Raw genomic sequence first — 24,431 nt, 5'->3', positions numbered from 1 at the left:
AGTGAAGATTATATAAGGCGGACGAGATGTGGTGAAACTTGGGAATCCTAAAAATTAGTCGAGCAGCGGCGTTAAGCACCTTCTGAAGAGGCTCTGTCTGGTACTTGGGTACGCCAAATAAAAGGGAGTTGCAATAGTCTAAATGCGAAGTCACAAATGCGTGAACAAGAGTCTTCGTGGACTCAGGACTGAGGAATTTCCTAATTTGGCGAATTTTATACAATCCATGAAAAGCTTTGCTGCAGATCTTACCAATGTGAATGGACATGGACATATTGGAGTCAAACCAGGAACCCAGGTTTCGAACACTGTTGAGAGGCTGAATGGTAGAATTACCGACTGTGATGGAATCAATTGCGATTTTTGATAATTGATGGCGGGAACCAACAACTAAGAATTCGGTTTTAGAATCGTTAATTAACAGGCGATTATAAATCAACCATGAGCGGACATCCGAAATGCAGGCTTCAAGAGCAGCTATGGCGTGGTCTTGCGAAGATATGTCATTGGGTCTAAACGACAGATAAAGTTGTGTATCATCGGCATATCCGTGAGCAGAGGGGAGATGGTTAGCGATCACGTGATATAGTCGAGATATGTATAATATGAATAAAATAGGACCCATACAGCTGCCTTGTGGGACACCGCAGTTCAAATGAAAATCATCTGATGTTCGATCGTTTATGAGAACACGTTGTTTTCGGCCAGACAGATAAGACGCAAACCATTTATGGGCAGAGCCAATGATTCCAAAATTGCTTTCAAGAACATTAAGGAGAATCTGATGATCGATTGTATCAAAAGCAGCGCTTAGATCCAGTAGCACAAGAAGCGTAATTTCCTGATGGTCCATTGACATAAGAATATCACTTTGAACCTTAAGCAAGGCAGTTTCGGTAGAGTGAAATCTTCGAAACCCTGATTGTAACTTCGGCAGAGGAGCATTGTATTCACAGTGCTTAAACAATTGAGAAAGAACCGCCTTTTCGACGATCTTGGAGATGAATGTTAGATTGCTTACCGGACGGAAGTTTTTATAAGTTAACTCTAGACCGGGTTTCTTTAATAGAGGTTTCACAATTGCAGTTTTCCAATCATCGGGAACATAGGCGTGGCGAATAGACAAATTTACCATGCGAGTAATGGAGGGCGCAAGGACGTCAAGACAAGACTTCACAAGCCATGTAGGGATTGGATCCAGGGAGCATGAGGCATTAGACGATGTACTGATTATTTTGCAAACATCTTCCACTGATAACGGCGAAAAACTGTCAAGTTCTACAGCTGGAGCAGCAGCATCAGAATAAGGAGGATTAACTTCAATATCACTGATGGAATCTTTGATGAGTTCAATTTTTTTAACAAAGAATTCCCCAAATTTATTCGCAAGTAGAACTGGGTCATCATGAGGTGGTAGATCATTAACATTAGGACCCTTACAAAGGAATGAAACCAATTTGAACAACTTCCCGGAGTCACCAGCGCACTGACCAATTAAATCTGAGTAATAAGAAGCTCGAGTAGACTTGAGAAGAGCAGAATATCTATTACAGATTTTACGATAAGCAAGCCAATCTGAAGAAAGACCACTTTTAAGAGCTTTCCGCTCAGCCTTGCGACGAATGCGTTTAAACTGGAGAACATCAGCGTTAAACCAAGGGATCTTTGCACGAGTAACAAGAGTTTTTGTCTTTATGGGAGCATGTTTATCCAGGATTTCTGTTAAAGTCGAGGAGTACTGCTTGGATAAATCGCCAAGGTTGCTCCAGTGTGTGTCACTGCAAAGTACAGACGAGGTGATGTCCGATTTAAATGCATCAATGTCGATGTTCTTTAACCTGCGATATGACACAGACTTGGTAGAGATTGATGAACTTGGGAAGCGAATAAAACACTCAACAAAAAAATGATCCGAGATGGGTAAGGTGACGTTAATGGGACCCAAAATTAAGTCACTGGTGGATCGAGTGATGATAAGGTCCAAAATATGCCCAGAAATATGCGTGGACATCGTTACGTGTTGTGAGAGGCTGAAGGTTTCCAGCAACTCTTTAAATCTTATAGCACAATTGCTATGCACCAAATCCATGTGAAAGTTGAAATCCCCAGCGATAATAAGAGGTTCAGGACACATGACAATGTTTTCAAGATACGACGAAAACTCATCAAGAAATACCGACGCAGAAGAGTTGGGAGGGCGGTAAACAGCAACAATACGGATAGAGCGATTTGTTGTCTTCAAAATCCATTCGGAAAATTCAAAAGAATTATGTTCCTTCCCGTCCAGAAGTGTGGCATCAAAAGAGTCGCGGAATAAAATGCCTGTACCACCGCCAGATCGATTTGATTGCCGTGGAAAACTCTTGAATAAATAGCCATGACGAGAAAGATCAGCAATGCAGACAGAATCTAAATCGTTTAACCAAGTTTCAGTAAAAATACAGATACCGATATCATTGCCAACAGCATGGTCAATGATTGTTTCCACTTTGTTCCTGATAGAGCGAGCATTACAGATTGCAAAGCGAAGATTATTTGAAGAAAGACTCGATGACAGCAATGATCTCAGAGGCTTCAAAACGGACGGATTGACACCATTAGAGGTGACAAGTTGAATATTTAATGATCTACAACCCCGGCGTGAAGAAGAAATCGGAAGAATATTATGAACAGCATGTTTCCTAGCTTTATCAGCCTTTCCAGCGCGACATCCTCGGTACTTAAAAATACCAAGGGCTTGAAGTAGACATAATGAAGATTGATACAAATAGCTTGGACCGGAAGAGCGCAAGCGAAGAAGATCAGTTCTGGAGTAAAACTTTGTAGCAATTTGGGCTTGACTTGATGGCTTATCGGCAAGCGAAATAGCAGAAGGAGGAGGGTTAGCGCGACCAGTAGAATGATGAGTAAGTGGGCCAGGATTCCTTTCAACGTCCTGACAAATAGTAAGGTCAAGGGACGGCAATAAGAAGCAAACGTAACCGTGTTTGTGCCAGGAAGAAATTGGTCGTCGACGAAGCCCAAATGAACTTAGTCTTCGAAAGTGAAAGGAAGGTCGATCCAGTCCAGCCGCTTGAAATGAAACAGGAGCTGTGTTCAAAGTGCGACCATCGTGTAACCAAACTGATAAAAAAATTGACTGAAATCCGAGTAAAATTAAAAATTTTCGCAGAACATCAAACGTGGCAGCCATACTTCGGCGCGCATACATTAAATATTCTACACTACAGTAATCGATCTTATTATCAAAATTGAAATATGTTTGAGCAACATGCTAAAAGTGTTGTTCGTTTCCAACAACAAAGGGAAGCCGCTTGTTTGCTTCTAACAGCAAAATGAACGTTGTTCGTTTGGTATGTACTCGTTTCCTTCTCAGGTATATAATTGAATTTATTTGAAGGTGTTAGTTTCATTGGTTTTTTCTTCTCCTCAAGGTACATTAGCACAGCAAGTCAATAAGAAGAAGTTGAGTAGCTTTGAACCTGTTACTCTCTCTCTCCTTCTGTCCTCTGCAATTGTTTCTCTTTCAATCAGTTGGAAACGAAAAATTCTAAAAACAACAGCAACAACAACAGAAGTCTTTACCGATAACATTTTTAATATAAAAATACTTGGTACTCATAGAGTAAGCGACATATTCTGGTTACAGTTACAGTAACCTATATTACCTAGAACATCTTAAGTAATCTATCCTCACTTCAAGCCATGTTATTAAAACAACAACTTAACGTCAAATACTAATTAATTTACTGAGGAAGTTTCATTAACTGTAAAGCTACATGAAATATCTTGTATACATTTCAATGTCTACATTTCATTGTCACCTACATTTCAATGTATCACAAAGCAATTGAAAAATAATCATTTGAAAAGAAGTAAGTATACACTGTGCAAGAAATAAATCCAAACTCTTCACACAAAAAAATAGAACAAAACAGTACCATGAAAAAAACAATAGTTAAGTATCTCATACTTATTCCTGTACATTCTATTTTCACAGTGAAACATATTTACACCTAACAGGCTTCCACTTGAGCTTGACATGCGATTGAATAGTCAATACTTGTGTTATCAAAGTTACAACTGTATAATGTACTTTCTCTTTCTATTTTCACTGTTTCCACAAAGTGTAAAAGGAACCACGTTTGTCTGTTAGTTGGCTGGTCATCTTTCATTGAGGAAGGCTTGACTTCCTCCATAAATGCCTTGCCATCTTCATCACTAGCAAGGAAGTTCCCAGTCTTTTTAGACTTAATAGACATGTAATCACTCTGGTTGTTGACATGTTTAACTTCAAACAGGTATTTCATCTCAATAGGCTGATGGGCGACCAACTGCAAATAAAAATATAGACTTAAATTAGCAACCTTAACTAGACAGTAGTAACTTTACTGCTAGTAACACAAAAATTAAATGATTGGTCAGGGTGGAGAATGTTTTACTACAGAAAAGTTCAGGATTATTCCACAAATTATCATTTCCCATTTAGAAGGACTAGGTATGTACGCCCAGGAAGGAGTTACAATCATTATTTTTTATTGCTCCCTCTGTTTGTTTAATTTCTACCAGAGTAATTTGTTTCTGGGAAGTTGCAGTTTGAAGACAACAGACTGAGATAATTATTTCATAGCCATAACTCACCTGCAAAAACACCCTGTTTCCTTCTGCACACAGGTAGTAATGGCTGCCATCCAAGTTATACCTGATGGTATTTGCTCCATAATGATAGGCTTTTTCTATGTAAAATTCTAGAGACATGAATAAAAAAAAAGAAAACAATCAAATTTAGTATTTGAAGAAAGTCAGATTTTAGATGTGAATATAGCTTTATTTATTGCGATAAAGTGTACTTTTCTCATTCAATTTACCTCTAGTGAAAATTAGATATTGATCTGATCAATCCAGTTGCAAGCTAAATAATGTTCTGAAGCTGGGTTTAAAACACAGGGAAGCTATGAGCCTCTTGGTTTTTTTTTCTGTTCTACATCTAACAGACACCCAACGAAAAACTATTTCTCGAATTTTTACGTAATCAAAAATTGCTTAAGCGAAAAAGTTTTGCATTATTGTCTAAGATAATTTTATCACAAAAACTGGCAGTGTGGCTAGATTAATGAGGCCTTGTGAATGTTCATGGATACTTGAGCGTCATCTATAGAATGTTTGCAATTAAACTCGCAGTCAGAATTGAAAATGATTGAAAAAATCCGCAAGTGTCTTTCCGTGTAGATTACATTCACGATAGAGCCAATCTGGAAACTCGTTTAAATCTACTTACACTCAAATGGGCACTACGTCTGTTATATTTCTGCGGAAATCTCTCCTCTTTCGAATTATACTCGATTATTTTAGACTACTCTACCATTTTACATGCACAAAATCTTTATAATAGCTTTTTGTGAGGGTCCAGCCTAACCATACGCTTATATTTAGCTGTTGTATTGCCCCGATGGCTCCCGGTAAACTTTACAGGGATTTGAGGACCAGGTTCGCCTTCCGGCAAATCTGCTATGAGTAGATTTCCACTTCTGTCAAGTCTGTGGTCGGAGATGTCCATTCGATAGCACGCGCTAATTTTAATTAACTGTTCGATAAATTGAAAAAAAAAACTTCTTTTTTAGGATTTAAATCCAACTAAACAACACGCGACTGGAAATGAACTTCGCGGACTTAATTGGAACTGAAATTTCAAGTACACCCTTTTTTATAAGAACGTCTACTCAGCCTGAACGTTCTTACAAAAAGGGTCTTATGTATAACAATTGGATGGTTGCAATGTTAAATTTATAGTAAGTCTACCTTACCTTCTCCATATTTTTTTTATGGCGGGTTTTTCTCCAAGCTTGATCTGTAGTCTCTGGTTTCTCGTGATCTTGATCGTTGCTAGTTGCAAATGGTATGGAAACCTTTGGATTCCACGATCTATTTATACGGAAAGTTGAGGATGTCGAATATGTTAATTGACACCAGGGTGGTTCCCAAAGTCACGCGGTCTTGTCAGAAATTGAAAGCATCGAATATCTCAATCATTCGTACGAATTTCGAAATAACTTGAGTAACACTAGTTTCTACGGTTGCCAATGGAGCATGCAGTTGGCAATACTCGCTATTCCGTTGGAAGGAGAAGTGTATATTTCAAATAATTAGAAAGAACAAGTCACGCAAATCAGGAATCCAAAAGGTTTCCAAAATAGATTCTTAAAAGATATTCTAAATTGGTTAGGAGATATATCTTTAAGAAACTGAAAAACTGAAGTTTCCTTTTCGTCAGTGATGTTAAAAATTAGCCCATATAATTGATTCTTGTTTAATAGATAATGTATTTTGAGATCGTCACGAAATGCAACTGGCTGCATAACATTCAGGCCCCCACGAAAGAGAGGAATGTTGTACAGGTCAAAAACAGAAACAAATTAATATTTAATTTTATTTGCTCTGAATAAAAAAAAATAGAGATTAATGTTATATTTTAGCAGTAAATCCAGCCACAGAAGATGTGAAATAGAGGAAACTATGTATGGGAGATTTCAAACACCTGAAAGATGCAAGTGTGAGTTCTGTTTGAAAATGAAAATTATTCATTAATGTTTTTTATTTGCGGAAAGAAGTTGCATGATATGCCAATTTCGTTATCTTACGATTAATATTCTGTGATCCATAACGTTATATGAGTTTAAAGAATTCTCGAATTGTAGTCAAAATGAAAAATAAATAAATAAAAGAAATTAAATTAAATAGAGAAGCCCATTAATTGGTCATAACTTAGCAAACTTGTCAATTAGGAGTCTGTCACCGTAAACTATCTCTATATTGATTATTTTCCATCCCCTTTTTTCTCTTGTTTCTCTTCTTTTCAAATAATTGTGAACAATTTCTTCTGGATTTTCGTAAACACTTAAAACGGGAATGCAAGGCTCTTGATTTATTGCTTGATTTTCATAATCAGTGAATTTCTTAAAGGAGATAATGCATTCACATTCCCTGACAATGACTGAGTTAAAAGAAATAATCATGTTATTGTTAAGTTTTGGACACTTAGCTTTGAGAGTTTTACTTGAGCCTGCGGGATTTCTTTTCAATTCGTGATTAATTGAGAGATTTTATGAACACGTTTAACCGAATGGCGAAAACTTACACTTTTTCTGCCAGAGCTGGCTTACAAGCGTTCATGCAACATGAAGCATGATATATAAAACTACTGGACCTATGTGGGGATTTAAATCACAGAAGGCTGATTAAGAGGTGAACTTCGTCGTTCACCTTGTGAGCAAACCAGGATCTCAACCGCTTGATTTTAATTCGAAAACTGCGCATTTGATTGATGGAAAGCTGAGTGATGGTTTTGATTGTTGCCTTATCAGTCTCTGCGCCGAACATTCGTTGGAATCACGCACCAAACGAATAACCTACAGTTGGACCGATTTTTAACAATTGTTGTGAATTGTGACATACACACCATAACAGGACTGAGTGAGTGGTTTAAAACGGTTTTATAGAAAAAATCAAATAAAAATAAAGTATGATAGCAGAAGTTCAAGGTGCCATTTATTGTTTGCCCATTTTCACATTGAGAACCGTAAGGTAAAACCCAAGGTAATCACAACTGCTAATCAGGAACAAAGGGGAAAACAGAAGATAGATAGATAGATATGAGATATATAGTTTATTAATAACCGATTTGCAACCAAAAGTTGAATTATGCGATTATTTACAAGTTTCAAGCATTGATAATTACATTAGACTAAATGTATTAAAACAGCAATAAGAACACTAAATATAAATGTTCTAAAAAAAAAAAAACCTTTGTATAAAACCGTTCAAGCCTTAAGGGCATTGAAGGTAATAAAACTATTACGAAACCTGTTCGTCTTAAAAACTGGCTTAAACTTCCGCATATTTCTTAGGTTAAAGGTACATGTGTTGCGAGTAGGAAGAAGTTCATGGAGCTTGTTCTGTTGATTCTGTAAAACATTCTTGAATAGTTTATCAACTAGTTTCTGGCGGCGATCTGAAAGTTTAGTCAGGCCTGATTCAGCCAAGGCCTCACTATATGAGTAAAGAGGAAAAATAATGCGCGTAGCCTGCGTTTGTATTTCTTCAAGTTCGTTGGAGAGGTAAACGGGAAGGCTGTCATGGAAGACAGGACATGCATACTCCGTAATCGGACGAATACAAGTGCAGAAAAACTGGACTAACTCACGGGTACCAAGAACAGAGCGTTTAAGCTGAGATAAGCAATACAAGCGCTTTTTAGCTTTCTTAATAATGGAGTTAATGTGACAATTCCATTTCAAATCATTAGAGATGTTAAGGCCTAGTATTTTGGCACTAGTAGTTAGGTCAATGGGCTTGCCACTAACAACAACTGGATCGAAAGAATTAGGAATGTTAGTGTTAAAGTTTATGAGCAGTTCTTTGCATTTCGTCTCGTTTAACTGAAACTTATCCTCGGTCGCACGGCTTACTAGGATGTCAACAGCAGCTTGAATGTGACTGTCTTGGTTCTTGCTTATCAGCTCCGAGATAGTGGTATCGTCAACACACTTCCAGAGAGCGATGCCAGGAACAGAAGAGCGTAAACCTCCATAAGAACTCAAAATTAACCTGTGAAAAAAACTGTGTCAAATTTCAAATGGATTTGGTATTGCATTTGATTGGATAACAACATAGCTGAAGATTTCTAGACCTATTTCAGAGAGTAATTGAGCAAAACCAGTGAGAGTAATCTAATGTAATTTTCAACATTCAAAGAGATGTTGCTCTATTCATAAGGAGTTGAACCTCTGGATCAGTATAGACCTGGAGTTTGAACAAAGTCTTATGAAACTGATCACTTTTTTTGGCTGGCTGGTTTTGCGGTAGTGTTGTATTTGTTTTCTGTTGAAGAAAAAAGAACAATGACAAATGTGTACAGTGCATTGAAAGGTTTACTGATGTAAAAAAATGCCAGACTACAGCGTGTGTAGCAAAGGAATTATTACTGAATAATATCCTTATTTTCCGCCAAATTCTCATAACTGACATAACTGACATAAAAGCGAAATGAACAGCAGTGAATGGTGATAATGTATTCTCTTTTGCTCTTTTCTCTCTGTATGTCCTTTTACTCGAAGAATTGAAACTAATGATCGCTTGGGTTTTAAAAGTCGAAAGTCTTTATCCAGAATGGCGATTAGTTTTCTTCTGGTTCGATGCGGAGAAAGGACCATCATATCTGACATGAAAACTAAAGCCTGGTGTTCCAAGTAGAAAGTAATGCCGACGAACTGATCGACCACAAATGGTATACTTTGATTGTTGTTTATTTAGACCATATTGCAATTATTCGATCTGGCAAAAGGACGATACAAAATCGTTTGTATCTATGTATAACTAATTTCTCATACAAATTTAAATTTGTTGTGGGGGTTTTACCACTCGCTTGGCGAATTAACAAGAGGTACTGAGACTCTGTAATTTTCTTCTTTATTCTCCTATACTGCTGCTTCTACTACAGCTAATTTTCTCTCTCTTGTTCCACTGCTTATTTTCACTACTTTCAGCAAGGAGTGCTCCAGTATTAAATACAAAAATCACAGACATGTTTGGGTTAGCTAACCGTGGGAATTTCCAAAACAGGATGTTCAGTGTGGGTAAGACTCAAGGTCAGTTTTACCAACTCAAACATGACCACCTAGCAAACTAGTCATCCTCAACCATAACAAGAGATTAAAATGTCTAGCACGGTAAGTGCTGAGCCAAGTTCAAGCACACACTAAAAATAAATGATCAAAACTATAGATTCATCAAAATAGCACGTAGGGGCGAAAAGGCAAGACTTAATAAAACAAAAGGCAAACCTAAAAATACTGGAAATATCAATCCTTGAAAACGTTCTACAACATTATTGATATGGTGTATTAAAGTTGATACGGACTCGTAATAAAGAAAAGCTATCGGAAGTACGTTTGCTTTAAGAAATAAAGGAATTGCATGGTCATGCCAGTCTGCGAAGTACAGCAGACGAAGGGCTCTTTTCTGAAGAATAAGAATTTTGTTAAGATAACTCTTGCATGCCCGATCCCCAGGCAGCAAGACCATAGGTTAAATAAGGGTGGATTAAGGACTGTTAGCTTTTCAATAGTATTTGTCGAGGTACAGAGTGGCGTAGCTTTCCAAGTAGCCCAACATTTTTACTTATTACAATCACCTTCAAGTCCATCGATTGAATGCTCACATTTGAGTATTTCATGAGTGACGCAACCTCTTTACTTACATTGCGGCAACACCAACACCACAATAAACAGTGAGAAAAAGACCAAAAAAAAACATATTTACCCGATCATGTAATACACAATCAATTGTCTCGTTCTTCTTCAACGTGGTTTTGCGTAATTGATGCCTTTTTCTCAGTTTTTCGCAGAGGGTGCTCTGATAAAACTTGTGTTGCGATAGAAAGAGGAGACTGGAGAGCGTCTACTGTTTACTACGATATTTGAACAAGGAAGACTGGAAGCCAAAGAGATCGACAGCGAGCGAGCGTTGACCCGTAGCTTGGCACCAACGGCTAAAATTTAGATTCAGGCGAACGACATGTGTTTTTGTAGAAATTAAAATCTATACACAGATCACTTGCTCGTAAAGTATACGAAAGCATCAATGAGTTAGCCACATTTTCTTACCCGGAACGAGGAATCACTAGCAACGAAATAAAAATGTTGGTACATGTATTTCGAAAAAACGTATTTTTTTCTGCAAAGTATACGACTGCATCACTGCGTTAGCCAAATTTTCTTGCTCGGAGTGAGGAATCACTAGCAACCAAATTAAAATGTTGGTACATGTGCAATGAAATAGCAAGGGAAAGCTTCAAAAGTGAAGCTTACACTTCCTTTTTACAGAGCGAACCACAGAGCCATTCATCAGGTTTTTCTTCAACGGAAAACAAAGGGAACACTACTGCAAAACCAGCCAGCCAAAACAATGATCAGTTTCATAAGATTTTGTTCAAACTCCAGGACTATACTGAGCCAGAGAGGTTCAACCCCTTATAAATAGAGCAACATCTCTTTGAATGTTGAAAATTACATTAGATTGCTCTCGCTGGTTTTGCTCAATTACTCTCTGAAATAGGTATAGAAATCTTCTGCCAGGTTGTTATCCAATCAAATGCAATACCAAATCCATTTTAAATTTGACACAGTTTTTTTTTTGCAGGTTAGCTTTGAGTTTTTAGGGAGGTTTGCGTTCTTCTGTTTTCACCTTTGTTCTGATTAGCAATTGCGATTACCTTGGGTTTTGCCTTACGGATCTCATGGAAAATGAGCAAGCAATAAATGGCATTTTGAACTTCTGCTATCATACTTTATTTTCATTTGATTTGTTTCTATAAAACTGCAGTAAATTAAACCAATCACTCGGTCCTGTTTTGGTGTGTATGTCACAATTCACAACAACTGTTAAAAATCGGTCCAACTGTAGTTTACTTCTCTGTTTGGTGCGTGATTCCGACGAAGGTTCCGCGCAGAGCCTGATAAGGCAACAATCAAAACCATCACTCAGCTTTCCATTAATCAAATGCGCAGTTCTCGAACAAAAATCAAGCAGTTTAGATCCTGGTTTGTTCACAATGTGAGCGATGAAGTTCACCTCTGACTCAGCCTTTTGTGATTTAAATTCACACAGAGATCCAATAGTTCTTTAAAACTACATTTTATGTATCATGCTTCATGTTGCGTGAACGCTTGTAAGCCAGTTCTGGTAGAAAAAGTATAAATTTTCGTCATCCGTTTGAATGTTTTCATAAAATCTCTCCAATTATTCACGAATTGAAAAGAAAATCCACATGCCGGTTCAATTAAAGCTCTTAAAGCTAACTGTCCAAAACTTAACGATAACATGATTATTTCTTTGAATTCAATCTTTTGTCAAAGAGAATGTGAATGCATTCTCTCCTTTAAGAAATTCGTTGATGTTGAAATTCAAGCCATAAATCAAGAGTCTTGCACTCCCGTTTTGAGTGTTCACAAAACTCCAGAAGAAATTGTTCACAATTATTTGAAAAGAGGAGAAACAAGAAATAAAAGGGGATGGAAAATAATCAATATCGAGACAGTTTGCGGTGACAGACTCTTCATTGGCAAGTTTGCTGAGTTAATGGCCTTGTCTATTTTATTTCATTCTAATTTTTTATTTCTTTTTTTATATTTTCACTAGAATTCGATAATTCTTAGCGCTCACAAAATTCAACGTTATGCATCACAGATACTTAATTGGAAGATAGCGGAATTGGAAAATCATTCGACTTGTTTCCGCAAATAAAAAAGATTAATAAAGTATTTTCATTTTCAAACAGAATTCACACTTGCATCTTTCCGATGTTTGAAATCTTCCATAGATAGATTCTAATATTTCACATCTTCCGTGGCTGATATTACTACTTAAATATAACATTCATCTCCATTTCTTTATTCAGAGCAAATAAAACTGAATCTATGTTTTTGACCTGTTAAACATTCCCCTCTTTGATGGAGGACTGAATTTTATGCAGCCAGTTGCGTGACAACCCCAAAATACATTATCTATTTAACAAGAATCAATTATGTCGGCTTATTTCGAACAGCAGTGACAAAAAGGAAGTTTCGGTTTTTCAGTTTTTCGGTTTCTTAAAGATATATCTTCAAACCAATTTAGAATATCTTTTAAGAGTCTATTTTGGAAATTTTTTAGATTCCTGATTTGCGTGACTTGTTCCTTCTAATTATTTCAAAAATACTTTTCTCCTTCGAACAGAATCACGAACATTTCCAACTGCATGCTCGATTGGCACCCATATAAACTAGTTTTACTCGATAAAAGCTCAGTTTATTCCGAAATCTGTGCGAGTGACTGAAGTATTTGACCCTTTCATTTTCTAAGAAGACCGCGTGACTTTAGGGACCCCCCCTGGTGGCCATTTACATATTCGACATACTTAACTTTCCGTATAAATAGATCGTCGAATCCAAAGGTATCCATACCATTAGCAACCAGCAACGATCAAGATCAGGAGGAACTAGAGACTACAGATCAAGCTTGGAGAAAAACCCGCAATAAAGAAAATATGGAGAAGGTATGGTAAACTTACTCTAAATTTAACATTGCAACCATCCAATCGTGGATTTTATGTAAAGTATTGTATATATATACTGAAATAAATGAAAAACGAAAGTCCTCTTTTTCTTTTTCTTTCTTTTTGCTTTTGCGCTACGCGTTTCACCGCTGTTGTGGCTCTGCAGGCATAGCACTTTGCTGTGCCTGAAGAGCCGCAACGGCGATGAAACGCGTAGCGCAAAAGCAAAGAGAAAGAAAAAGAAAAAGGACTTTCGTTTTTCATTTATTTCAGTATCTTTATTCGACACAGAAGTTTACAGTTTGTTTACATTATATATATATATAATATTAAAGTATACCCTTTTTTATAAAAACGTCTAGATAATCTATATGTATAGATATATATATTTATTAAAAACTGGATCATTGGATAATGCAATTCAAGACTTTTTATTGGCTTAGCCATTATGATATATGAGCCAATACACCATAATCTACAAATATGGTTAGCGTACGCGTCAGCTTAAAATTAAAAGGGAGCTAAAAATTTAGTAAAATTTGATAATTTAATTTAAGGTTTTTAATAAAACAATTATTCTACTCGTTCTTGTTGGATATGAGGTGATTATGTCCAACGCGCGCTCGTGGAATAATTGTTCAATAGATTAACTAGACGTTTTTATAAAAAAAAAGGGTGTACTTTAATTTTTCAACTGGCGAAGTTCATTTCCAGTCGCGTGGCGTTTAGTTGGAGTTGAATCTTAAAAAACCTTCTTTTTTCAATTTTATCGACAGTTAATTAAAATTAGCGCGTGCTATCGAATGGACATCCCCAACCACAGACTCGACAAAAGTGGAAACCTTCTGATGGCAGATTTTCCGGAAAGCGAACCTGGTCCTCAAATCCCTGTAAAGTTTTCTGGGAGCCATCGGGGCAATACAACAGGTAAATATAAGCGTGTGGTACGGCGTGACCCTCACAAAAAGCTATTATGAAGCTTTTGTGCAGGTAAAATGGCGGAATAGTCTAAAATAACCCATCATAATCTGAAAGAAGAGAGGTTTCTACAGATATGTAACGGACTCAGTGCCCATTTGAATGCAAGTAGATTTAAACCAGTTTCCAGATTGGCGCTATCGTGCATGTAATGTACACGGAAAGACACTTGGGGAGTTTTTCATTCATTTTCAATTCTGACGAAGAGTTTAATTGCAAACCTTCTATAGATGTCGCTCAAGTATCCATGACCATTAACAGGGCATCACTAATCTAACCACATTGCCAGTTTTTGTATTAAAATTACCTTATACAGTAATGCAAAACTTTTTCACTTAAGCAATTATTGATTACGTAAAAAATTCGAGAATAGTTTTTCGTTAGCTTTGAGCTTATAGTTTCCCGTTGTTTTAAACCCAGCTACAGAACATTATTCAGCATGCAACTGCATTGATCACATCAATATCTAATTTTTATTAAAAGTAAATTGACTAAGAAAAGTTCACCCAGTTATTCGCCCCACTGCATAAAGCTATATTTACATCTTATATTTGACTTTCGTCAAATAATATTTTTGACTGTTTACCTTTTTTATCCATGTCTCTAGAATTTTACATAGAAAAAGCTTATCATTATGGAGCAAATACCATTAGGTATGACTTGGATGGCAGCCATTACTACCTGTGTGCAGAGGGGAACAGGGTGTTTTTACAGGTGAGTTGTGACATACCGTGGCGTTCACTTTATTATCTATGCTGTCTTAAAAGTGCAACTTCCCAAAATCAAATTACTCTGGTAAAGATTTAATAAAAACAGAGGGCAAAAATTAATCATTATAATCTCTTCCCAAGTGTACATTCTTAGTTCTTCTATAAGGATAATGATAATTTGGTGAATAACCCTGAACCATTCTGTAGTAAAACATCCCCCACCCTGACCAATCATTTCATTCTTGTGTTACTAGCAATAAAGTTACAACTGTTTAGTTTCGGTCGTTAATTTAAACCTACATTTTCATTTGCAGTTGGTTGCCTATCAACCTATCGAGATGAAATACCTGTTTGAGGTTCAACATGTCAACAACCAGAGTGATTACATGTCTATTGAGTCTAAAAAGACTGGGAACTTTCTTGCTAGTGATGAAGATGGCAGGGCATTTATGGAGGAAGTCAAGCACTCCTCCATGAAAGATGACCAGCCAACTGACAGACAAACATGGTTCCTTCTACACTTTATGGAAACAATAAAAATAGAAAGAGAAAGTACATTATCCAGTTGTAACTTTGATAGCAAGAGTATTGACCGTTCAGTCACATGCCAGGCTCAAGTGGAAGCCTGTTAGGTGTAAATATGTTTCAAAGTGGAAATTCATGTACAGTAATAGAGTAGGAGAATTTTGAAATGCTTTTTTTTCATGGTACTGTTTTGTTCCATTTTTTTTTTTTTTTTTGTAAAGAGTTTGGATTTATCTCTTGCACAGTGTATACTTACTTCTTTTCAGATTGATATTTTTTATTGGTTTGTGATACAATGAAATGTAAGTAAGATTGACTGTATACATTGAAGTGTATAAAAGATATTTCATGTAGCTTTACGGTTAAAAGACTTCCATAGTATATCATCAAGTATTACTAAGTATTTAACGTTAATTTGTTGTTGTACTGACATCACTTCAATTCAAGTAAGGAAATATTGCTTAAAATGTTCTAGGTAATATAAGTTGTAACTGGTATTGGAACCAGAATATGTCGTTTACTTTGTGGGTACCGAGTATTTCTATTAAACTCATTATTGGTAAAGACTTCTGTTGTTGTTGCTGTCGTTTTAAGACTTTTTTGTTGCCGACTGATTGAAAGAGAAACAGAGGATAGACCGGAAGAGATATGGAAATAGGTTGAAAGCTACTCAACTTCTTCTTACTCTGACTTGCTATGGTAATGTACCTTAAGGAGAGAAAAAAACAGATGAAACGAACACCTTCAAATACGATGAATATATGAAGTTCATATATTTTGAACTGCGGTTATAGATACGTATGATGCACGATCCTCGCAGTAGAGAGCGCTATTTATGCAATAGCGAAAATCAGACCTGAAAAAAATCAGGCCTGTACGGGATTCGAACCACTGACCTCAGCGATACTAGTGCAGCGCTCTACCAATTGAGCTAACAAGCCAACACGATCCTCTCTACTGCGAGGATCGTGCATCATACGAACACCTTCAAATCAACTCAATTATAGCTTTGTCTAGGTTAAAACACAATAAAAGTCTAAAAGTGCACTCTGCATGTGTGGCCAAGACTAAACCAATAATAATAATAATAATAATAATAATTATAATAATAATGACTTAATTGGATTACACAATTACTGGTAAAACGAGTAGTTCTCATTGTGGTCCTCTAAAACTAGAAATTCAAAAAGCAAAAATAGAAAGAAAAAATACAGTTAGAAATTAATGAAAAATTTCTGCTTAAAATAAAATTATCAATTCTAGAGTTCCAATCGCCATCTAACATCAATTACGACCACAAGCAGATATATGGAAGGAGTTGTTGAGTAGTGAGAGAAATTCATGAGGTGAGCACCCTCTCAGTGTTCCATAGGGATGAAGCTTGAGAAAGTCTTGTCATCTCAGGCTGATTTTCAGCCTCTTGTGCCGGAAATGAAGTCTTAACTTTGCTTATAATGAAATGAAAAACTAAAATTAAAAGAAAGCTTCACCAGACGGAGGGTATCAGAGCTACAAGTTTTTGTTTTCGACTGATTGAAAGAGAAACAGAAGCTAGAAAGAAAGACAAGAAGAAGTAAGGCATTCTAAATAATCGCTGCCTAGACATTAGTTTCCAAGGCGACGAAAGATCACGATTAAGCACCTTCAAGTTGATCGATTGAATGCACTCATTTGAGTATTTCATGGCAGACGAACATCTTTCTTCACATTGCGGGAACACCAACACCACAATAATCAGTGAGAAAAAGAGAAAAAAGGACAAGCCTGTTAGAGAGGGCCTTTGTTTACCCTTCCTGGTATATATATCTTGTTAACCAAGCGCGAGGGCCGTACTGGGAGAATATTGGCCCGAGGTCTTGACAGTACGGACCGAGCGCAGCGAGGTCCGTACAAAAAAGACCGAGGGCCGATATTCTTCTAGTACGGTCCCGAACAAGCTTGGTTAATAAGAGATTTATTATACGATTGAAGTTCAAATGGACACAAGTGCGATATCATTCGGGACCATTCGGGACAGTGCCCGGTCCAATACTGAGAGAATATTGACCGGCAATAGAGCATTTTGATTGGTTGATTTTAGTTATTGGCCCTCTGACTGCCCGAGTCGTGTAATAATGTGTCATAGACAGCGCCATGTTTTACGAAACTCCCACTTCATCAACATATTTACCCGATCATGTAACACACAATGAATTGTCTCGTTCTTCTTTAACGCAGTTTTGCGTAATTGATGCCCTTTTCTTGGTTTTTCGCATAGGGTGCTTTGATAAAATTTGCGATAGAAAGAGAAGGGGGAGCGTTTAGTGTTCACTACGATATTTGCACGAGGAAGACTGGCACCCAAAAACATCGACAGCGAGCGAGCGTTGCGTCTTAGCTTGCCATCAAAGGGTAAAATTTAGATTTAAGTGAACGACATGTGTTTTTGTATAACAACTATACACAGATCACTTCGTTAAATATACGACAGCATCACTAAGTCAGCCACATTTTCTTACCCGGAGTGAGGAATCATTAGCAACGAAATTAAAATGTTGGATAATATATAGATAATATATAAATTAGAAAATATATAGCTTTTCAATATTTTTATCTCACCTTTTGATATTAGTTCTTATTAGCTCATTATTTGTAATTAGTTTCACGTTCATGTTTTAAACGAGCTATTAGTTCTTAGGTGATACGTGGGTAAATAAAGTATTATTATTATTATTGGTACATGGATGCAGAAAAAATCGTATTTTTTGTGCAAAGTATATGACTGCATCACTGAGTTAGCCGCATTTTCTTGCCCCGGAGTGAGGAATCACTAGTAACGAAGTTAAAATGTTGGTACATGTGCACTGAAATAGCAGGAGAAAGCTTCACTTTCTAATTCATTTTTGTAGAGCGAACCACATAGCCATTCACCAGGTTTTTGTTTACATGTCAGATAAGATGCTCTTTTCTCCGCACCGAACCGGAAGAAAACTAATCGCCATTCTGGCTCAAGACATTCGACTTTTTAAACCAAGTAATCATTAGTTTCAGCTCTTCGACTAAAAGGATATACAGAGAGAAAAGAGCAAACTGAGGAGAATACATTACCACCATTCACTGTTATTCATTTCCCTTTTATGTCAGCTAAGATGATCTGGCGGAAAATGAGGATAATATTAATAATTCCTTGCTATACACGCTGTAGTCTGACATTTTTCACATCAGTAAACCTTTCAATGCACCGTACATATTTGTCAATGCTTTTTTTTTTCTTCAAAAGAAAACAAATGCGACACTACTGCAAAACTAGCCAGCCAAAAAACAAAATGATCAGTTTCATGAGATTTTGTTCAAACTCCAGGACCATACTGAGCCAGAGAAATTCAACTACCCATAAACGGAGCAACATCTCTTTGAATGTTGAAATATACATTAGATTGCTCTCATTGGTTTTGCTCAATTACCCTCTGAAATAAGTCTAGAAATCTGCTATGTTGTTATCCAATCAAATGCAATACCAAAACCATTTGAAATTTGAGAAAGTTTTTTTCGCAGGTTAGCTTCAGAGTTCTTATGGAGGCTTGCGCTCTTCTGTTTTCCCCTTTGTTCTGATTAGTAATTGCGATTACCTTGGGTTTTGCCTTACCGTTCTCGATGTGAAAATGGGCAAACAATAAATGGCACCATGAACTTCTGCTATGATACTTTCATTTTATTTGATTTCTTCTACATAACTTCAGTGAATTAAACCAATCGCTCAGTTCTGTTATAGTGCGTCAGTGTCACAATTAACAACATCTGTTAAAAATCGGTTCAACTGTAGGTTATTTGTTTGGTGCGTGATTCCAACGAATATTCCGCGCGTAGCCTGATAAGGTAACAATCAAAACCATCACTAAGCTCTCCATCAATCAAATGCGCAGTTCTCGAATTAAAATCAAGCAGTTTAGATCCTGGTTTGTTCACAATGTGAGCGACGAAGTTCACCTCTGACTTAGCCTTTTGTGATTTAAATTCACACAGAGATCCAATAGTTCTATAAAACTACTTTTTATATATCATGCTTCATGTTGCGTGAACGCTTGTAAGCCAGTTCTGGTAGAAAAAGTATAAGTTTTCGTCATTCGTTTGAACGTTTTCATAAAATCTCTCCAATTATTCACGTATTGAAAAGAAAATCCACATGCCGGTTCGAATAAAGCTCTTAAAGCTAAGTGTCCAAAACTTAACGATAACATGATTATTTCTTTGAATTCAATCTTTTGTCAAAGAGAATGTGAATGCATTCTCTCCTTTAAGAAATTCGCTGATGATGAAATTCAAGCCATAAATCAAGAGTCTTGCACTCCCGTTTTAAGTGTTCACAAAAATCCAGAAGAAATTGTTCACAATTATTTGAAAAGAGGAGAAACAAGAAATAAAAGGGGATGGAAAATAATCAATATCGAGACAGTTTGCGGTGACAGACTCTTCATTGGCAAGTTTGCTGAGTTAATGGCCTTGTCTATTTTATTTCATTCTAATTTTTTATTTATCTTTTTATATTTTCACTAGAATTCGATAATTCTTAGCGCTCACAAAATTCAACGTTATGCATCACAGAGACTTAATCGTAAGATAGCGGAATTGGAAAATCATTCGACTTGTTTCCGCAAATAAAAAAGATTAATAAAATATTTTCATTTTCAAACAGAATTGACACTTGCATCTTTCAGATGTTTGAAATCTTCCATAGATAGATTCTAATATTTCACATCTTTTGTGGCTGATATTACTACTTAAATATAACATTCATCTCCATTTCTTTAATCAGAGCAAATAAAACTGAATCTATGTTTTTGACCTGTTAAACATTCCCCTCTTTGATGGAGGAGTGAATGTTATGCAGCCAGTTGCGTGACAACCCCAAAATACATTATCTATTTAACAAGAATCAATTATGTCGGCTTATTTCGAACAGCAGTGACAAAAAGGAAGTTTCGGTTTTTCAGTTTTTCAGTTTCTTAAAGATATATCTTCCAACCAATTAAGAATATCTTTTAAGAGTCTATTTTGGAAATTTTTTAGATTCCTGATTTGCGTGACTTGTTCCTTCTAATTATTTCAAAGATACTCTTCTCCTTCTAACAGAATCACGAGCATTTCCAACTGCACGCTCGATTGGCAGCCATATAAACTAGTTTTACTCGATAAAGGGTCAGTTCACTTCGAAATCTGTGCGAGTGACTGAAGTATTTGACCCTTTCATTTTCTAAGAAGACCGCGTGACTTTGGGGACCCCCCATGGTGGCCATTTACATATTCGACATACTTAACTTTCCGTATAAATAGATCGTCGAATCCAAAGGTATCCATACCATTTGCAACCAGCAACGATCAAGATCAGGAGAAACTAGAGACTACAGATCAAGCTTGGAGAAAAACCCGCTATAAAGAAAATATGGAGAAGGTATGGTAAACTTACTCTAAATTTAACATTGCAACCATCCAATCGTGGATTTTATGTAAACTATTATATATATATATATATATTATATATATATATATATATATATATATATATATATACTGAAATAAAGGAAAAACGAAAGTCCTCTTTTTCTTTTTCTTTTTTTTTGCTTTTGCGCTACGCGTTTCACCGCTGTTGCGGCTCTTCAGGCATAGTATTTTGCTATGCCTGAAGAGCCGCAACAGCGGTGAAACTCGTAGCGCAAAAGCAAAGAGAAAGAAAACGAAAAAGAGGACTTTCGCTTTTCATTTATTTCAGTATCTTTAATCGACACAGAAGTTTACAGTTTGTTTACCTTATATCTATATATATATAATATTAAAGTATACCCTTTTTTATAAAAACGTCTAGATAATCTATATGTATAGATATATCTATTTATTAAAAACTGGATCATTGGATAATGCAATTCAAGACTTTTTATTGGCTTAGCCATTATGATATATGAGCCAATACACCATAATCTACAAATATGGTAAGCGTACGCGTCAGCTTAAAATTAAAAAGGAGCTAAAAATTTAGTAAAATTTAAAAATTTAATTTAACGTTTTTAATAAAACAATTATTCCACTCGTTCTTGTTGGATATGAGATGATTATATCCAACGCGCGCTCGTGGAATAATTGTTCAATAGATTAACTAGACGGTTTTTATAAAAAAAAAAAGGGTGTACTTTAATTTTTCAACTGGAGAAGTAAGCCCGCGAAGTTCATTTCCAGTCGCGTGGTGTTTAGTTGGAGTTGAATCTTAAAAAACCTTTTTTTTTCAATTTTATCGACAGTTAATTAAAATTAGCGCGTGCTATCGAATGGACATCCCCAACCACAGACTCGACAAAAGTGGAAACCTTCTGATGGCAGATTTGCCGGAAAGCGAACCTGGTCCTCAAATCCCTGTAAAGTTTTCTGGGAGCCATCGGGGCAATACAACAGGTAAATATAAGCCTGTGGTACGGCGTGACCCTCACAAAAAGCTATTATGAAGCTTTTGTGCAGGTAAAATGGTGGAATAGTCTAAAATAATTCAGCATAATCCGAAAGAAGAGAGGTTTCTACAGAAATGTAACGGACTCAGTGCCCATTTGAATGCAAGTAGATTTAAACCAGTTTTCAGATTGGCGCTATCGTGCATGTAATGTACACGGAAAGACACTTGGGGAGTTTTTCATTCATTTTCAATTCTGACGACGAGTTTAATTGCAAACCTTCTATAGATGTCGCTCAAGTATCCATGACCATTAATAGGGCATCACTAATCTAACCGCATTACCAGTTTTTGTAGTAAAATTACCTTATACAGTAATGCAAAACTTTTTCACTTAAGCAATTATTGATTACGTAAAAAATTCGAGAATAGTTTTTCGTTAGCTTTGAGCTTATAGTTTCCCGTTGTTTTAAACCCAGCTTTAGAACATTATTCAGCATGCAACTGCATTGATCACATCAATATATAATTTTTATTAAAGGTAAATTGACTAAGAAAAGTTCACTCAGTTATTCGCCGCACTGCTTAACAAATGGTAAACACCACAGCGTACACTATTGAGTTATGGATGCACGCGGGAGGTTGCTAAGCACGAAAGAAGCCTAAGAGTCGCTCGAGGCGATAGCCGAGAGCGACTCTAGCTTCTTGAGTGCTTAGCAAACCTCCCAAGTGCATCCATAACTCAATAGTGTACGCTGTGGTGTTTACCATTTGTTTTATAACATAACATTGATACACTGTAGCAAAGAGTTCCCTTTTATTTAACAAATCTTACGTGACCAGAAAAAACAAGCGCGAGCGTAAAAATATAGTCTTTGCATTTGCTCACGTCAGCAGCGTACACCCATGGGCAAATGGGGGATGCTAAATTGACCAATCAGAGCGCGCGCTTTACTTTGGTTATGTTATAAATAAAGCTATATTTACATCTCATATTTGACTTTCCTCACATAATAAATTTGACTGTTTTCCTTTTTTATCCATGTCTCTAGAATTTTACATAGAAAAAGCTTATCATTATGGAGCAAATACCATTAGGTGTGACTTGGATGGCAGCCATTACTACCTGTGTGCAGAAGGGAACAGGGTGTTTTTACAGGTGAGTTGTGACATACCGTGGCGTTGACTTTATTATCTCTGTTGTCTTCAAAGTGCAACTTCCCAAAATCAAATTACTCTGGTAAAGATTGAATAAAAACAGAGGGCAAAAATTAATCATTATAATCCCTTTCCAAGTGTGCATTCTTAGTTCTTCTATATGGATAATGATAATTTGGTGAATAACCCTGAACCATTCTGTAGTAAAACATCCCCCACCCTGACCAATCATTTCATTCTTGTGTTACTAGCAATAAAGTTACAACTGTTTAGTTTCGGTCGTTAATTTAAACCTACATTTTCATTTGCAGTTGGTTGCCTATCAACCCATTGAGATGAAATACCTGTTTGAGGTTCAACATGTCAACAACCAGAGTGATTACATGTCTATTGAGTCTAAAAGGACTGGGAACTTTCTTGCTAGTGATGAAGACGGCAGGGCATTTATGGAGGAAGTCAAGCCTTCCTCCATGAAAGATGACCAGCCAACTGACAGACAAACATGGTTCCTTCTACACTTTATGGAAACAATAAAAATAGAAAGAGAAAGTACATTATCCAGTTGTAACTTTGATAGCAAGAGTATTGACCGTTCAGTCACATGCCAGGCTCAAGTGGAAGCCTGTTAGGTGTAAATATGTTCCAAAGTGAAAATACATGTACAGGAATAGAGTAGAAGAATTTTAAAATACTTTTATTTTCATGGTACTGTTTTGTTCCATTTTCATTTTTGTAAAGAGTTTGGATTTATTTCTTGCACAGTGTATACTTTTCAGATAAATATTTTTGTTGGTTTCTAATACACTGAAATGTTGGTAAGATTGAAATGTATACATTAAAATGTTTACAACATATTCCATGTAGCTTTACGGTTAAAAAACTTCCATAGTATATTACCAAGTATTACTAAGTATTTGACATTAATTTGTTGTCGTGATAACATGACTTTAGTGAGGAAATATTACTTAAAATGTTCTATGTAATATTGAGAGAATATTGACCGGCAATAGAGCATTTTGATTGGTTGATTTTAGTTATTGGCCCTCTGACTTCCCGAGTCGTGTAATAAAAGTTGTAACTGGTACTGTAACCAGAATATGTCTCTTACTCTATGGATACCGAGTATTTCTATTAAACTCATTATCGGTAAAGACTTCTGCTGTCGTTGCTGTCGTTTTAAGACTTTTTTTGTTTCCGACTCATTGAAAGAGAAACAGAAGATAAACCGGAAGAGACGTGGAAAAAGGTTGAAAGCTACTCAATTTCTTCTTACTCTCAGGACTTGCTATCTTAATGTACCTTGAGGAGAGGAATACGCAAATGAAACAAACACCTTCAAATAGCTTTGATAGGACAAGTACTGACAGTTCAGTCACATGTCAGGCTCAAGTGGAAGCCTGTTAGGTGCAAATATGTTCCAAAGTGAAAATACATGTACAGGAATAGAGTAGGATAATTTTGAAATACTTTTATTTCATGGTACTGTTTTGTTCCACTTTTTTCTTTTTTTTTTTTTTTTCAAAAGAGTTTGGATTTATTTCTTCCACAGTGGATACTT

The 24,431-nt window shown here is 36.3% G+C and overlaps 3 protein-coding genes across 3 annotated transcripts; 2 read left to right on the top strand and 1 right to left on the bottom strand.

The window, feature by feature from the left end:
* Positions 1–3,577: 3,577 nt before the first annotated feature.
* LOC148717441 (uncharacterized) lies at positions 3,578–5,894 on the bottom strand. The gene is made up of 4 exons (XM_088743685.1): positions 5,805–5,894; positions 5,422–5,584; positions 4,642–4,748; positions 3,578–4,334 (listed from the first exon to the last, which is right to left on the bottom strand). The coding sequence occupies exons 1-4, from the start codon at positions 5,811–5,813 to the stop codon at positions 4,017–4,019; spliced, it is 597 nt and encodes a 198-aa protein (XP_088599811.1). The 5' UTR covers positions 5,814–5,894; the 3' UTR covers positions 3,578–4,016.
* Positions 5,895–13,870: 7,976 nt separating this feature from the next.
* LOC148717440 (uncharacterized) lies at positions 13,871–15,657 on the top strand. Its single transcript, XM_088743822.1, has 3 exons — positions 13,871–14,017; positions 14,676–14,782; positions 15,093–15,657. Exons 1-3 carry the CDS (start codon positions 13,894–13,896, stop codon positions 15,408–15,410), a joined length of 549 nt encoding a protein of 182 aa, XP_088599948.1. The 5' UTR covers positions 13,871–13,893; the 3' UTR covers positions 15,411–15,657.
* A 3,861-nt stretch (positions 15,658–19,518) lies between these two features.
* LOC148717439 (uncharacterized) lies at positions 19,519–24,018 on the top strand. The gene is made up of 5 exons (XM_088743696.1): positions 19,519–19,763; positions 20,614–20,731; positions 21,573–21,723; positions 22,768–22,874; positions 23,185–24,018. The coding sequence occupies exons 1-5, from the start codon at positions 19,519–19,521 to the stop codon at positions 23,500–23,502; spliced, it is 939 nt and encodes a 312-aa protein (XP_088599822.1). The 3' UTR covers positions 23,503–24,018.
* Positions 24,019–24,431: the final 413 nt, after the last annotated feature.

This window comes from Stylophora pistillata, chromosome 13 (assembly GCF_964205215.1).
Source record: "Stylophora pistillata chromosome 13, jaStyPist1.2, whole genome shotgun sequence".
Taxonomy (NCBI): domain Eukaryota; kingdom Metazoa; phylum Cnidaria; class Anthozoa; order Scleractinia; family Pocilloporidae; genus Stylophora; species Stylophora pistillata.
Note: the sequence above shows the minus strand (reverse complement) of the source record. Positions and strands in the feature narration are given on the sequence as shown.

What these genes read in the sequence shown, in the direction of transcription:
- LOC148717441 (XM_088743685.1), bottom strand. An exon ending in TACAACAGCTAAATATAAGC is followed by an intron (nt 4,749 to 5,421) that starts GTATGGTTAGGC and finishes TCATGTCTCTAG; the next exon opens with AATTTTACATAGAAAAAGCC. An exon ending in GAAACAGGGTGTTTTTGCAG is followed by an intron (nt 4,335 to 4,641) that starts GTGAGTTATGGC and finishes TTTTATTTGCAG; the next exon opens with TTGGTCGCCCATCAGCCTAT.
- LOC148717440 (XM_088743822.1), top strand. Translation starts at nt 13,894, where the DNA reads ATGGACATCCCCAACCACAGACTCGACAAAAGTGGAAACCTTCTGATG. An exon ending in CCATCGGGGCAATACAACAG is followed by an intron (nt 14,018 to 14,675) that starts GTAAATATAAGC and finishes CCATGTCTCTAG; the next exon opens with AATTTTACATAGAAAAAGCT. An exon ending in GGAACAGGGTGTTTTTACAG is followed by an intron (nt 14,783 to 15,092) that starts GTGAGTTGTGAC and finishes TTTCATTTGCAG; the next exon opens with TTGGTTGCCTATCAACCTAT.
- LOC148717439 (XM_088743696.1), top strand. Translation starts at nt 19,519, where the DNA reads ATGATTATTTCTTTGAATTCAATCTTTTGTCAAAGAGAATGTGAATGC. An exon ending in GACAGACTCTTCATTGGCAA is followed by an intron (nt 19,764 to 20,613) that starts GTTTGCTGAGTT and finishes CCGTATAAATAG; the next exon opens with ATCGTCGAATCCAAAGGTAT. An exon ending in ATAAAGAAAATATGGAGAAG is followed by an intron (nt 20,732 to 21,572) that starts GTATGGTAAACT and finishes TTTTATCGACAG; the next exon opens with TTAATTAAAATTAGCGCGTG.